General features: G+C 41.0%; 1 protein-coding gene across 22 annotated transcripts in view; it reads right to left on the reverse strand.

Annotated features, from left to right (window-relative positions):
- Positions 1 to 14907, reverse strand: part of CADPS (calcium dependent secretion activator) — a 438674-nt gene that overhangs the window by 135574 nt on the left and 288193 nt on the right. For all 22 annotated transcript variants that reach the window (XM_077325020.1, XM_077325018.1, XM_077325022.1 and 19 more), the window contains 2 exons: positions 1896 to 1997; positions 1125 to 1188 (listed from right to left, as the gene is read on the reverse strand). In XM_077325020.1, the coding sequence (XP_077181135.1) occupies positions 1125 to 1188; positions 1896 to 1997 (166 nt within the window). The remainder of the gene's footprint in view (positions 1 to 1124; positions 1189 to 1895; positions 1998 to 14907) is intronic.

Consider the following 14907-nt stretch of genomic DNA (forward strand, 5'->3'; position numbering starts at 1 on the left):
TCTAGTCCAGCCCCGTGCTCAATGCAGGAAATCACACAGAGTTCTTAACAACGGCTGAATAGAGTGCAATTAATATAAACAGTAAGCCAGTTTAAAAAGATGATTCTTGTCTGTTTTTCTTATTTCTTATTGCTGATTTTTTTTGTAGCCTTCACCAAAGCACCATTTGGATAAAACTAGACAGCAACCATTTTCAAAAATCTTTTCATCTGTAGCAAATACACCAAAAGGAGGTCTAATAGACCCTGAAGTAAATTTCAAAAAGTACTCAAAGCCTGAATAGGACCGCCTATCGCCCTATGCCCCTCGCAGGGCCTTGCGCTCTGCGGGTGAAAACCTGTTGGTCGTTCCCGGCCCTAGGGAAGCATGCCTGGCCTTGACCAGGGCCAGGGCCTTTTCGGTCCTGGCCCCGACCTGGTGGAATGAGCTCCCGGGAGAGCTGTGGGCCCTGTGGGATCTTTCAACGTTCCGCAGGGCCTGCAAGACAGAGCTCTTCCGCCAGGTTTATGGTTGAGGCCGGGGCTGATAATAGATCTATGCCTCTCCCGGGGACTCGGGTTCTGGACCCGAAGCAAAACATCATCAGGACCTCCTCTCCACCCACTAGTAGTGGGAGGGAGGGGGGGGGAAATTGAGCTGCCGTTCTTGCCATGCCGGCAATATTGGCAATGTTATTATTGTTTTTATGGGGTTTTAATGGGGATTGTGATATTGTTACCCGCCACGAGCTGCAAGGGAGTGGCGGGCTATAAATCTAATAATAACAACAACAACAACAACAACAACAACAACAATAATAGAAGCATAAGGCCCTTTTGCCATACTGAAAGCAGGTCCTCCTTTGGAACTGATCTTTGGAATAATGCAACTAGTGGCTTTGTAGGTGCTTTTTATGACACCACTTTTGATAAATATTTGAGTAGTTACAGAAAGAGGTTCACAGCAGTGCAATAGAAGAGACAACTCTTTGCCTTGAATCATGCACTGCCATCATATTGCAGGGGGAAATTTGCTTAGGACTGCCAATATATAGTAATTAAAACTAATATACAGTCTAATGACTGAAAAGAGTCAAATGTGATAACTGGATTATTTCACCAGCGTTTGAGTCCCCTTATACTTACCCTTTCCAAGAGTGATAGCGTGGCTTTTAATGCGCCTTCTGGTCGGCCAAACGGGAAGCAATACCTAGGGTAAAGATGCAGCTTTTGAAGATCTCCCACATGTGCAAGTATGCTAACAACTTTAAACTGATAGGGTAAAAGGGATATTTTCTTAATGAGTGAAAAGATGTGACCCTTTCTTGGAGCTTTCTTAATTTTAGGCCCTAACATGGATGACATTAAACCATTAGTAAGACTAGGGGCCAAGCGCATTGCATTCAGGAATACAACCGGCGCCAGATTGGAGGTGGGTGGAAGGACTCTGTGAATGGCCTCCCGCTTGGAGGGAAGTGGAAGGAGGAGGGGGGTGGTCAAAGGTGGGGGATGGAAGGCGACTGACCGTCTGCTGGACAGACAGCCAAGCTGGTTGGAGGAGGGGGCACTCAGGGGTGGGACAGCCATTCTTAGTGGGTGTTAAGTGCTGAGTGGCACTTAAGCCATGAGTCACACTCCTCCTCCAAGACCTTAGCAGAAATATATTATGTGGAATACATCTGGGTCTGTAAATTAGAGTTCCCTAATAAGGCTGGAAATTCCATAGTATAAAAGTCTGGTGTAGCAGTTGAAATATCCAGGGTAGACAATCAGCAGGTAAGTAAAGAAAAGCTAAAAGTTTACAAATAAGAATATTACTTGATTATACTGTCTATACTGCAAGTTCTGCTTATTATTTATGATATACTGCAAGTTCTGCTTAGTATTTATGCAAGATAATAAAACATCAATCATTACCTAAAATGTGTAATCTGATTTTCCAGTAACAATCGCAGCCTCTCTTTGATTTCTTCAAACCGTTCCTTCTCTTCTACTGTTACAGTTCCGATTCCGTCAGGCCTGAAAAGGAGAAGGGCATTAATAATTCATATTTTACCTCATGACCTTCACAAACTATCTGCTCTGTAAATTGGAGGATTTAAAAAGAATGCAAGGGGCACTTTTGATCCTAATTATAATGACATTTATTATACAAGTAAAAATAGTCTTCAAATCTCAAATATGCCAAAACTCTTATTAGATGAATTCAGGAGCTTCACACCAAATTTCTGCAAGGCTCTTTTTTTCATGAAAAGCTCCAAGTAGGGTTTGCTCCATTCCATTCAAAATTACGCATACACTTTCCCAAACATTCATCTATTTGGCAGTCCTGGTTAGATGTTATTGTGCATTTACACTGCATTCTCTAACTTTACTCAGAAGTAACTAGGCAGAGGTAACTGTTAGCTCAGCATTGAGTAAATTATAGATTTATTATCTATAAAGGTAAAGGTATCCCCTGTGCAAGCACCGAGTCATGTCTGACCCTTGGGGTGACGCTCTTGGCAGACTCAATATGGGGTGGTTTGCCAGTGCCTTCCCCAGTCATTACCGTTTACCCCCCAGCAGCAAGCTGGGTACTCATTTTACCGACCTCGGAAGGATGGAAGGCTGAGTCAACCTTAAGCCGGCTGCTGGGATCGAACTCCCAGCCTCATGGTCAGAGCTTCAGACAGCATGTCGGCTGCCTTACCACCCTGCGCCACAAGAGGCTCATTTTTTATCTATATGAATGTCAAATTTTCAAAACCATTTTGGACACCCCACAGGATTTGTATTTGTTTAATAAATACATATGCAGCACTTTTGTTATAAAAAGAACCTGAAGTCGTTTACAACACATTAAAATATGCCATCAATATAGTTCATTGTACAGGCAAATAAAAATATTACAGTAGAGGAATCCCTGTCATCTATAAGCAAGTTAAGCACAAATTCGCTTAACTGATACACAGACTGGATTAATAAAACCAATGGCAAAACCATATGTTAGGGTCACTGGTAAGAGATGATACAATGAAAAAAGTGTACATCTGAAGAGTTATTTGTAAAAAATGACCATTTCGTCCTGCTAATGTAGCAAAATAATAGCATTTCTTAATTTCTACAGGAAGAACAAAATTATTCTCAGCCTAACCTTGTTTGCATGCTAGCGAACACATGTATATCCTGCTTGTGCCTACATACATCTGTTTGTAAAAAAAAACCAATACATTAATGAAAACAGGAGTACTTGGATAAATGTGGGGTTGGTATCACCTGTTCAGTTGTACTCTAACATGAGTTATTCAACACACATATAAGGAATAATCAAGTATACACTGTTCATGGACTGTACATGTGTTGACAGTAATTTGGGAATAGGGCTAATATATTTTGGTGACCATGAGCCTCTTGTGGCGCAGAGTGGTAAGGCAGCCGTCTGAAAGCTTTGCCCATAAGGCTGGGAGTTCGATCCCAGCAGCCGGCTCAAGGTTGACTCAGCCTTCCATCCTTCCGAGGTCGGTAAAATGAGTACCCAGCTTGCTGGGGGGTAAACGGTCATGACTGGGGAAGGCACTGGCAAACCACCCCGTATTGAGTCTGCCATGAAAACGCTAGAGGGCGTCACCCCAAGGGTCAGACATGACTCGGTGCTTGCACAGGGGATACCTTTACCTTTACCTTTATTTTGGTGACATTGATTTTGATTTATATTATTTACATGTATAGGCTTACCCCTCTTGAAACAGTCATTTCAGGGTAGCCTTTTTTACATGAATGAACAGTGCACCATTGATATCACTACCCCATATACAAAAGTTACCTTAACTAGAGAACAGACCATCACCATCATCCATTTTTATTTATATACCACCCTTCCACATCACTCAGAGCAGGTAACAACAATAAAATCACATACAGATTAAAAACTTTTTTTAAGCAGTTACAATAATTACTGAAGCACCCAACTAAAACCCAGATGAGGGGTAGTGGGGGCTAGGAGCCAGTACCTCTGCTCTCCTCCTGTCCTCAGTGGTAAGGCCGAACCATTTTTGGTGGATGTTATTTTAGGCCTGGTGGAATAGCTTTTGCAGGCCCTGTAGAACTGATCTGGGGCACTGATCTCTACTGGGAGTGCATTCTATCACCCTGGGGCCTGAAAAACGCTGTGCGTCACTAGGTTGGGGCTGTCTCTGCTGTGCCTCCGAGGCCACTCCCATTCTCTGGAGAGTGGGGGCAGCTTTGGGAGACTGGTGGGGGTGGGGCCAGCACAGCAATGCACAGTGGTGCATTGTGCTGGGCTGGCCCAGCCCCCACCAGAAGACATGCCAGCAGGTAAGGAGGGGAGGTGGGGGGAGGAGAGAGGGGGCATGGCGCAAGGATTCTTGACTTATGTCGATGTTCCACATAAGAGGCGAGAATCCTTGTTGGGTGATTCCCCCCCCCAATAAAGGCCACACCACAGACTCTTTCAGTCTCTCCAGGTTTGATCTCTCTCAAGTTGACAGTGTCCCAGAAAAGGTACTGGATCTCCTCATTGCTGGCTTCAACAGGTCATGAGGGACATGGGTCAAGAGGATATGTGGTCACCTGGACTGCTACTAGGGTCTTGTCTACTTCAGCCAAGGAGGTGGTTGAAAATAGGACTCTGGGATGGACGCAGGGCCTCTAGTTCACTTGTTGCGTCAACCTAAAGAAAAGATCCTGGTGGAGTTGCCAGATTTTCTTTATGAAATGACTTGCAAAAACCTAACAGCTGATAACAAATTTAGTACAATCCTACAGATGCCAATGATCTAGTTGTTTTAAATGACTGCCAGGCATGAGGTCACAGAGGCAATGGAGGCTGCATAGAATTCCTTCTTAGTGCCCTTCATCACTATCTCATAAGCATTCATAAGCTTCTTATAAGATATTCTCGGTACTTTTCCTCCAGACCTTCTCTAGCCTTCTCAGCTCATACTTCCACTTGCACAGCTTCAATGTGTACTAAGGAGCTGGCTTTGGATGGGAGATGATAGGGAGTCAGGGGGGGGGGGGCAAGCTCATCAAAGGCTTCAGAGAGCCAGCTGTGTCAGTCATCTATTAGCTCATTGACTGCGTAGACACCCCTGAATTTTTTTTTCTGGCTTCAGGGCACAACCCTCTGCTGCTCCCCAAGCCCTGAAGCCATGGTCAGGCACTAGGTCAAGTCAGATGCCTCTGCCACCCTCCCAAGTGAAAATAAAAACATTAAACTGCTTGACAAGTGGCCAGGGACACAAGTTGACAGGAAGTGAGAGGAACCACAGCTGGTAAAGGTTTGAATGTCTGGGACCCCTCTCCTTCAAAACTCCTTCAGGTGTACCTCTGGCTACTTTGGGAGGGGATGAGTCAACCTGCCCATATAAGGGGAATAATCTTAATTACAAATGTTTTTAAAATAACAACAACAACAACAACAACAACAACAGCATCTCTCCCCCAAGCTGTGGAACACCTCAGTGGCTCCTGCAGAATCCCTGGCATAGATGATGTTGATAAAAACAATGACAAAACTCAAAACTGAAGATTTGGAAGATCTCCAGTCTCTTATATGTCCAGATTTACCTCCGCTTTCATATTTTCAGTATATAAGAAGCTGTTGTATAAAAACAGGAGATACTCATCTCCATAAATAACTTGTTAACATCATTTATTATTTATCATATGGCATGTGTGTAATATAGCCAATGGTCAGGCTGCCAGGCAAGAGATGTTTGGAGATGGTTCACCATTGCCTGTCCCCTGGTATATCTTGAAGGTGCTCGCCAGGGCCGACAAGTGACTGAAGGTTCAGGTTCATTTTGGTCTCTGGCTTATTTCTGGTTGAGACACTGCCTTTAGAAAGTGCTTTGGCAAACTGTTCAGACACTTTGAACTGGTTTTGAACTGTTATACCAATATTTCATAAAGAATACTATCACACTGTTTTCTTGCAACACAGTGCTGCGAAAAAGGAAAGAAAGGGAGCTCAGTTTGAAATGGGAACCAGATACATGGGGCCAGTTTTTACCACATCTCTCCTTAGATGTTGGTCAGAGATGGTTTACAGATCTCTGACCAACATGGTTTACAGATGTATGGTTTTCAAGGCAAGAGACTGAGATGGTTTGCCACCGTCTTCATTCTGCATCATCTCCAGGTGGCATCTGGATATCTTCCACTATTACAGTTGATCTCTAAACAGTCAAGATAACGTCACCTAGAGAAATTGGATGCTTTGGAGAGTGGACTGTACAAGGTCCCATCCCTCCTTAAACCATGCCTCAAAATCTCCAGTTATTTCCACACTCAGAGCTGGCAACCTTACTCTGCATAGCAGCTTGGACATTCCTTGATGGTCCCCCATCCAAATATTAATTATGGGCAAGCCCTACTTAGTGTCCGCCTAGATCAGGTGATCTTGGTCAGAGTGAGGAAATACCATAGCTTCTCTAAACACAGGTGGAACAGAAAGGAGCACTCAGCAGCCCTCATAGGTGCCTCACTAATTAATCATTTATTTTGAACTGGTTATCACTTTTTGATTTTTGGTTCAGATTCTAATCAACCTAGAGATTTTAGGTTTAGGTTTACCTTTGTCTCATTGGAAAACATGTCTCTGTCCACCTCCTTGACCATAAGGATACTACTTGTATGTTTCAGAAAACTGATTTTGTAAAAGTCAACTTCTAAAAGCATTCTAGCAAGGAAGCTTTGTGAGAAACTCTCAGAAATACCCAAGTATTGCTTTATGAGAAGGATTTTGAATAAGGCTGTCTGGTTTTATTCAGTCTGCAAACAAAGCACAAGAGGTAAGCCTTCCTCCCCCTACTCCCCCTTCTTTATCTGAGTTTTTTTTCCTGTCGTAAATTGTCTTGAGTTTCCATTGTAAATGGCAGAAAAGTGAAATATAATCATCCTAGCTCAATAAATTAAAAGGTATAAGGAGGACCCAAGCATGTCAGAAAATTTTACATCCATATACATATGTTTGTACATATCATAGTATTATTGTGACTAATTACTGATTTATCAAATGTTTGATGTGCAGTCATGACAACAGTGAGAAAGGAAAGCAATTTCATTTTGTTACATAATACATATAATACTAAAGTGGGCAACAAACAACTCATTCTAGAAATGGAGTCCATAAGCCAGACAATTGGCAGTACTAATTTCTAATGCTGATGACCCATAAGTATACAGATTTGTGAATTACCATGCAGTTTGCATCAGCAAAGTCTTATCTATTTTATAGACTAACTTATAATTGAGTAAATGCTCCTTTAAGTGGCCTTTGGATTAAACTTTGTAAATCCTTAGCACTAGTCTAGTTTGCCTTCCTACAAGGCTTGGCAATGGATTACAAAGCTTCTAATGAACCTCCTGTCAGGGGTTAATGGGTAAGCTTTATTTTCCTTTAAAAGAATCAAAACTCTCCTAAGATTTTTATTTAATTATGATCTCTAAAGTCAATATTTCACTGAAAGAAGCAGAAATCTCAAAACATAATCAATATTATCCCTTGATATTAAACATGGTTAAAAACTCACTGATTTCAAAGAAAGACGTTAAATTTCTCTGATTCTTTAATTCTTTTAAGTTAAAATGATAGCATGAATTTAATCACACTCACATAATACATGGCTGAAATTGTGATTACCTGGTCACTAATCTTCCACATGTATCATTCACACCAGAGAGTCATTAAGTTGTGGGTGGGGCTGTAGCCCACACATTTAGATTACTTTATGGTGCTCACATTTAAATTCAATATGCATTTCTGTTAGGAGTATATTTTAAACAATACCAAATGTATTATTTTGACCTTATTTTGATTAATTACATGAGACATATAGCATATGTAAAATGAGCAAGTTTTTTAATTGTAAATATTTAGTTACCAAGAAAATTGGAACAATTCAAACTGTATTTTCCAGAAACCTTTACCATTCACAGGTAAGCATTCCCATGTTGCTTAATGATAAAAAAATAAGAGAGCAAACAGTTTGAAGTCAACTCATGTTTATTGTCATAGTCTTCAAAGGGCCAAGTAGGGGGCCACATCTTACTTTCTGGGAGACAGACCAACAGTCAGATGACCCTCTGCTCACAAAGAATCGTTGTGGACACAACTAACTTTCTCATCCACCACGACTTTATTTTGCAAGAGTCCTATTTTACTAAAATATTTCAAACAATGATAAAGGCCAGGAACCTAAGATCCAAGAAGAATCAATTCAAAGGTTCTGAAAGACAAATGCCTGCAAATATGCAAGTTAGGTTATTCATGTGATAATTACAGCTATCATTTGATAACTCGAACGTGTGAAACTGTTAACACTAGTAGTACAGTTATCATAGATCACTGCCTTTCTAACATGTCAGGCAATTACCCAACAAGAGGGAATCCAGGACGGGAGTTGATAAGCCGATCATGGGTAGTGGCCTATCTCATTTTGTCGAACTATTATTAAACTAAATGTGTGAATTTTTCTTGATTGCAGTAATAACCTTTGAAGTGTTTTCCTGCATTGCTTAAATGTGGAGTTTTTGCCCCAGTTTAAGATCATTGTAGAAGCTTATATTGCCATCTTTTTCTTAAAAGGAACCACAGCAATATGTCCAGTATAGGAATAAGGAAAAGATCTTGACCCATTACAATCAACAGTAAAACAGTGCCTTCTTCTGGGGGTGGGGCCAATTCTACAGTGGTCTCAGAACCAGCTGTTTCCATGGAGTTCTGGGACTGATCTGGAAATACAGCAAGGCCTATAGATTAGACCCTTCTTGATCAAGGGTTCTTCAGTCCAGCAAAGTAGCAGTGATTTTACAAGGCAAAAGTAATCTCACAAGGACGGCCTAGTCTCATCAGCTCTTGGAAGATAAGCAAGGTCAATCCTGTTTAGTACTTTGATAGATTTCTTCTGAATGTCTCTTTCCTACAGGGCTGCCACCTGAACTGCTCTTTCTACCACAAGTTTGCTTGGGAAATTTTGACCGAGGTCTTAATGAGTTTGGGGAAGCAGAAAGACCATTGTGTTCTTGATTACAAACTTCTGTCTCAGAACTCAACAGCAGCAGTATATAAAACCATAAATGAGACCTAACAATGTGAGATGAATTGGTTTTTATACCCCGCTTTTCACTGCCTAAGGGAGTCTCCATGGCTTACAATTGCCTTCTCTTCCTCTCCCCACAACCCTGTGAGGTAGGTGATGCTGAGAGAGCTTCTGACAGGACTGCTCTGTGAAAACAGCTTTATCAGTGCTGTGGTGAGCCCAAGGTCACCCAGCTAGCTGCATATAGAGGAGTGGGGACAAACCTGGTTCGCCAGATTAGAAGCTGCATCATGCTTCCTAATTCATAGAAAATAAAAGACAGTCTCCCATCCAGGTGTAACCCTAAATGAATAAGTCTCACAGAACTTTCAAAAAGAAAACACAGAACAATCTACTTCATACTTTAATAGGATGGACATTACAGGAATTTGAGTGATTGATTACAGCAAAGATTACTGCTCAGTCCACATAGTGAAGATAAAGTAAACCTTGACAAAATAAGAGTTCATAAAGAAGATTCTATTTGTAAAATGTTGCCTCTAGGCCATCAAGAATTTTAAGGATAGCATATAGACAGCCTGTGCAGCTACTGTTGAACTGGCTGAACAAAACATGATCAACAAGGACTCCCCGGCTGGCAAATCCATTGTCCCTAAAGATTACTGCTGCTACTTTCTTCCTACACCCTGCCTTCTCTACTTTCCTGTCCCTCCCTCTCAACCCTCCTGCTGCTATTGCTTTCCTCCTCTTCCCTTGCAGTTGCTTCCTTGATTTTGTTTTTAGAAACTGGTTATATAGGGTTGCTAGGTAGTCCAATAATGGCAATGTTCATGCAAGAGTGCTACTGGAATTCTTTTTTTCCAGTTGCTGTGTGCACACAGGTGCATGATCACTTCTGTTTTAGGGATGTTTAAAATTCCCTTTTTTAAAAAGTAGGGATTATTTATTTATTTATTTATTAGACTTTTATCCTGCCACTCCCAGCCAAGCTGGCTTGTGGTGGCTCACAATATATAAAATACAAAATACAATAAAACAAATAAAAACAACACAGATGGCCAACACATAATCCCATATTAGGCCTCTAGTCTCCAATCTTCTGTTCCCGGCTATGACAATTAGATGTAAACTGGGGGAGAAGGTAAGTACCCTTCCAGGTGGTACGAAAGCCTGCCTATTCCATACCTGGCCTCATCAAGTTCAGATTTAGGCATACCTCTAGGATGTTTTCAGTTAAGGGGTGAGGGGCAGCTTCCCAGGAACCACTGTGCAGTGCTTAGAGTGCCTTAATTTAACAGAGTTGCTCTTGTCACTAAGAAGATTAGTGTAAACAAATTGTGTTGTACTAATAATTTTAACTCTGACTCTGTATCTATTAGTCAATTTTAGTCTTGTGAGTACCTTGAAATAGGACAGTCAGTATATAATCATTCAGGATCCCTGTATCCATTTCCTGACAAAAATAGGGCTGTCACATGTTAGACCAAGGGCATTTTCTGAACAGTTTTCAAATGTTACCAGACACTGTGTGTGATTAGAGCATGGATCACTGTGGTCAAATCATGCTAAAGCTGCCTTTAGCAGTCGAAGCCTGGTAAAAGATGCTATACCACAAAGGAAACCTGCGCTTCCGGCAGCATCCCCAGATATGAGTACCAGTTAATTTAAGAAGAGTTGAAGAAGAGTGCAACCTTCTCCAGAATAAACTAACTCCCAGTTCTGTAATTAACCAACAGTACTTCAGTTTCACCTGGATTCAGGCTATTGTTCTTTATCAATCCCATTAACTTCCGCAGATGATTGTTCAGAATGTCCACAGACCCACCTGACTTAGCCAATAAGGAGAAATAGCATATCATCCACATATTGGTGGCACCAAACTCCAAATCCCCAGACTATCTCTCAACAATGATTTCATGAGTATGGGAGACAAGATGGGTCCCAGTGTGACTCTAGCATAAATACCATGAGGACAAGCTGCAATCTGCCAGCACTACCTTCTACAGGCTATAGCTGTCCAAACACATACTAGTCCACATGGCACTTTCCTTTTTTTCTCCCTTATTTCCTAAAAATTGTTCTAATTATGAATATTTAGACTCCTATAAAAATTACAATGTAATGGAACCAACAGAAGATCATGAAGTAGGAAACTATAGAGCAGTGGTTCCCAACGTTCCTAATGACGCGACCCTTTAATACAGTTCCTCATGTTGTGGTGAACCCCCAACCATAAAACTATGCAAGTGTTCTTTCACAGAAATTAAACTGAAACTGACCAATGGTGTGAAGATCCACTGTTCATGATTGTATATAAATTGGTTTTTTTCTGGAGTGTCTCAATTCAGTTCTGCCTCTTGCTCTGCCAACCTGCTCTGCCACCTGGAGTGCCTGGCGGGAGAATGTGCTGCACTGGAGGCATTTCCGGAGCAGCTGGCAGCTGAGCGCAGGTGCCTGCAGGAGGAGCGGCAACAATGGTAGTGCCCCCTCCTGCTTGCCCTGCCATGACCCCTGTGAAAGGGTTGTTTGACCCCCAAAGGGGTCCCAACCCCCAGGCTGAGAATAATGAGGAGTGGAAGATAAAAAAGTTGCTGGTAAGCAGCAACCCTGTTGAATTTATAATAGTTAACTTCAAAACTCATGTGGTGTACCCTCAAAAAAATCTATCCAGACACTGAATGTAGTGCTAGTTTATAGCTAACATTTGGATACATACACTCTACCCAAACAATTCATTCCTGTTGAGCTAGGGAGTAACTATGTATTAGACATCTCTGGCCTGGGGTATGCTTTCTAGTTGCATATGGGCCTAATTTGGATTTGGACTATAGCACATGGCACATACCATCCACCTGATAAGAAACAGTCTGGGGGCCATTTGCCCCACTGTAGAAACATAGCATGTAGTTCATCAGTAATTCCGCACAGAAACACACACATGGTGTGACAAAGAGCACCACTGCTTCAAGTCAGGAAAACATCATGAGGGCAAGAGCTGAACCCTACTCTATGTACACTATGGTCCTGATCTGAATCTGGCCCACCCAAGTTTGGGTTACATGGAATTTGAAAACATACCTCTCCACCAGATATGGGGATGTCCTTAGAGAACTTTTAATGGGTAGTCAGGGCCTATTTATTTCAACTGAGCTGTAGGATTGACAGGCATGGCTACATAATCAATGGGTGTCTAAGGAAGCAGCAACATGAGGTGCACCACTGCTGAGACATCACTTCCAGGGAAAGCCATCATTCTGAGCAGTAACAACTTAAATGCATAGAATATTCCATTTGATTACTACTGCTCTCCTCTTAAACCAAACACAATTTTTTCATAACTAAAATGAGTACCCAGTTTGTTGGGGGGTAAACGGTAATGACTGGGGAAGGCACTGGCAAACCACCCCGTATTGAGTCTGGCATGAAAACGCTGGAGGGCGTCACCCCAAGGGTCAGACATGACCCGGTACTAGCACAGGGGATACCTTTACCTTTTTATATAACTCTGAGGAAACAGTGTATTTTTAATACCACATTCACAATACTAGGTACAATAATAAACCGTAGGACATTCTGTCCAATATCCTTTTTCTGAAGTTACTGTTATCTAAATTTATTTGCATTAGTAAAGCAGATTAATGATAGTAATATAGAAATACTAAAAAGACTCCTGTGTATCATGCAGTGACAAACTTGAGACAATCCACAGGTCAACTGTAGCCATTTTTGGAGCAGCTTGGATGTCTGGAAGGGCCTGCCAACTAAGAGCCATCACAACTGCAAGGACTTCCTTTTTCAAACAGCTGTGGACTATATTACATCTGACATGACGAGCATCTCTTGAATCTACCTTTCAAACATTCGGCAAACCATTTTCTCACTGTCCTTCACAAAGTTGACATTTTCGGCAGCATGATAGGAAAGATGTCACGTCGGCTGCTTTTCAAGTTCTTGTCACAGTGGTTAGCACCAGTTCTGTCATCTTTACTCTCCTCACAAACCCCCGTCTTTAGCCATGTCACAAATAATAATACTTCCAATGTTTTTTGTCAAATTTCAAATATTATCACCCAGCTGCACATCTTCCGAATTTACAAGTTATGTTAATTTTGTTGCTCATCTCCCCAGAAGCTGAAGCACGGGTTCATTAATTAACTGCAAATCTGCAGACTACACTGTGATTATATAAACATAAATTAAAAGTGCAGTACTGCTTGTATATCCTTGTAGGGAAATGTAGTCATTGTCACTGAGAAGCACATTAAATGTTCAGAGATATAGATAGATAGATGTACCCTTTTTCAAATGTGCTTTCTAGAGTGGTCTTACAATTTATTATTATTTTACAGCGGGAAATCAATGGAAGTGAATGGAACATTATTGGAAAGCATTAGGAAAAAAGGAGAAATCAGAGGAATCAACTGCAGATTTTTGCCCCTGTTAAGATTTTTCTTCATAATGCAGCCATAAAGAGGTGAATCTTTGCCTTATATGTGGAATCGTACCTTTCTGCTGCAAATGAGCCCTTATTGTGCAAATGTAGGATTTATTTTATCTGTAAATCTCAGTGCAGTCACACAAAGAATTACAGACACGTACACTGCATGCATCTCTATATGAATTTAGGTCAACCTACAGAATTGGAAATAACTCAGAACTGAATGGTAGCAGATTTTTTCCTTTTGATACTTGTTGGATCCTGCCAGATAAATTAGTAGGGCACAGTATAGATTGAGGTGGGAGGAAGGAAGTACAGAAATTGTGCCAGGAAAACGTTCATTTTCCATTGGTTTCAAATTCTTAAAGTAGCTGGATTGTTGATATTTAAATAATAATACAACATATTGCATATGGGAATCTTTACTTTTCTTGCCCATATTTAGTCTGTGCTTTGACTGATTTTAGAACTAATGTTAACAAGCCTAGAAAAATCTTCTAAATTGTACAGTGCAACCATAATAGGAAGGCAAAAGCAATCCATTCTTTAGATTACTTTGTGCAAATCACAGGGTTAATTATAAATTATAATTAGGACCAGGGGTCCTAAGGCCGCTTTTCCTTTCTGGAAGGCCCACCTCCCCCACTATGCCCTTTTCTAATTGTACTGGAGAGCCTCAGGGGATAGTTATGCTGCTAAAGCAAATATATCAGAGTCATTTTTACCAAAAGAGTAATATATTAGGCAACAGCATACATTTGTATGCAATTATGAATACATGTTATTTTTCTATCGTACTCTTTTGGGTTAATCCCTTTGACTTTGTTCTCACACAGATTTGAAAGGTGTCTTTGATATTCTCCCATCTTAGAAAAATATTACCATATAAGCAGACATTCAACTTGATAAAATAAACTAGGGTTAGCTAATGAAAGGTATCTAATTCGACATGACAGCAAGAGCATACCTGGATAAAAGCAAACCCCTTAGTTCTTTTCTGTCCTTTCCCACAGCAAGTGCCTTGGAAGACACTGTGATTCAGAAACCAGGCAATGCCAGTAATGGATATTATTAAAATGACACTGATTATTTTGATATGGTACCGAGTATTTGCAGAAAGTAGAACTATGTATGGCATCTTATTGTCCACTGGAGATCTTATAGGTTGTGCAAATTAAAACACTGTTGCTTTGGTGGCCACTGTCATGAACCCCGGTTCCTGACTCATGTTTAGTAGGTACTCTCCTGGGTACTCCCAGGTGATTGGCACTGTGTTGGTTTTAATCTCTCTCTTTCTAACTCCCCTCTTTTCTAGTGTATTTTTGATATTACTGCTCTTGTTTTCTACACTCGGGCTTCATTTGTGTGTGGCTCCACCTACCATAGCAGCCATTCTGCAATTTAGCAGTTGTATCCACCATGTTGTTTTAGAATTTCATAGAAT

Source organism: Paroedura picta, chromosome 3 (genome assembly GCF_049243985.1).
Source record: "Paroedura picta isolate Pp20150507F chromosome 3, Ppicta_v3.0, whole genome shotgun sequence".
Lineage (NCBI taxonomy): Eukaryota > Metazoa > Chordata > Lepidosauria > Squamata > Gekkonidae > Paroedura > Paroedura picta.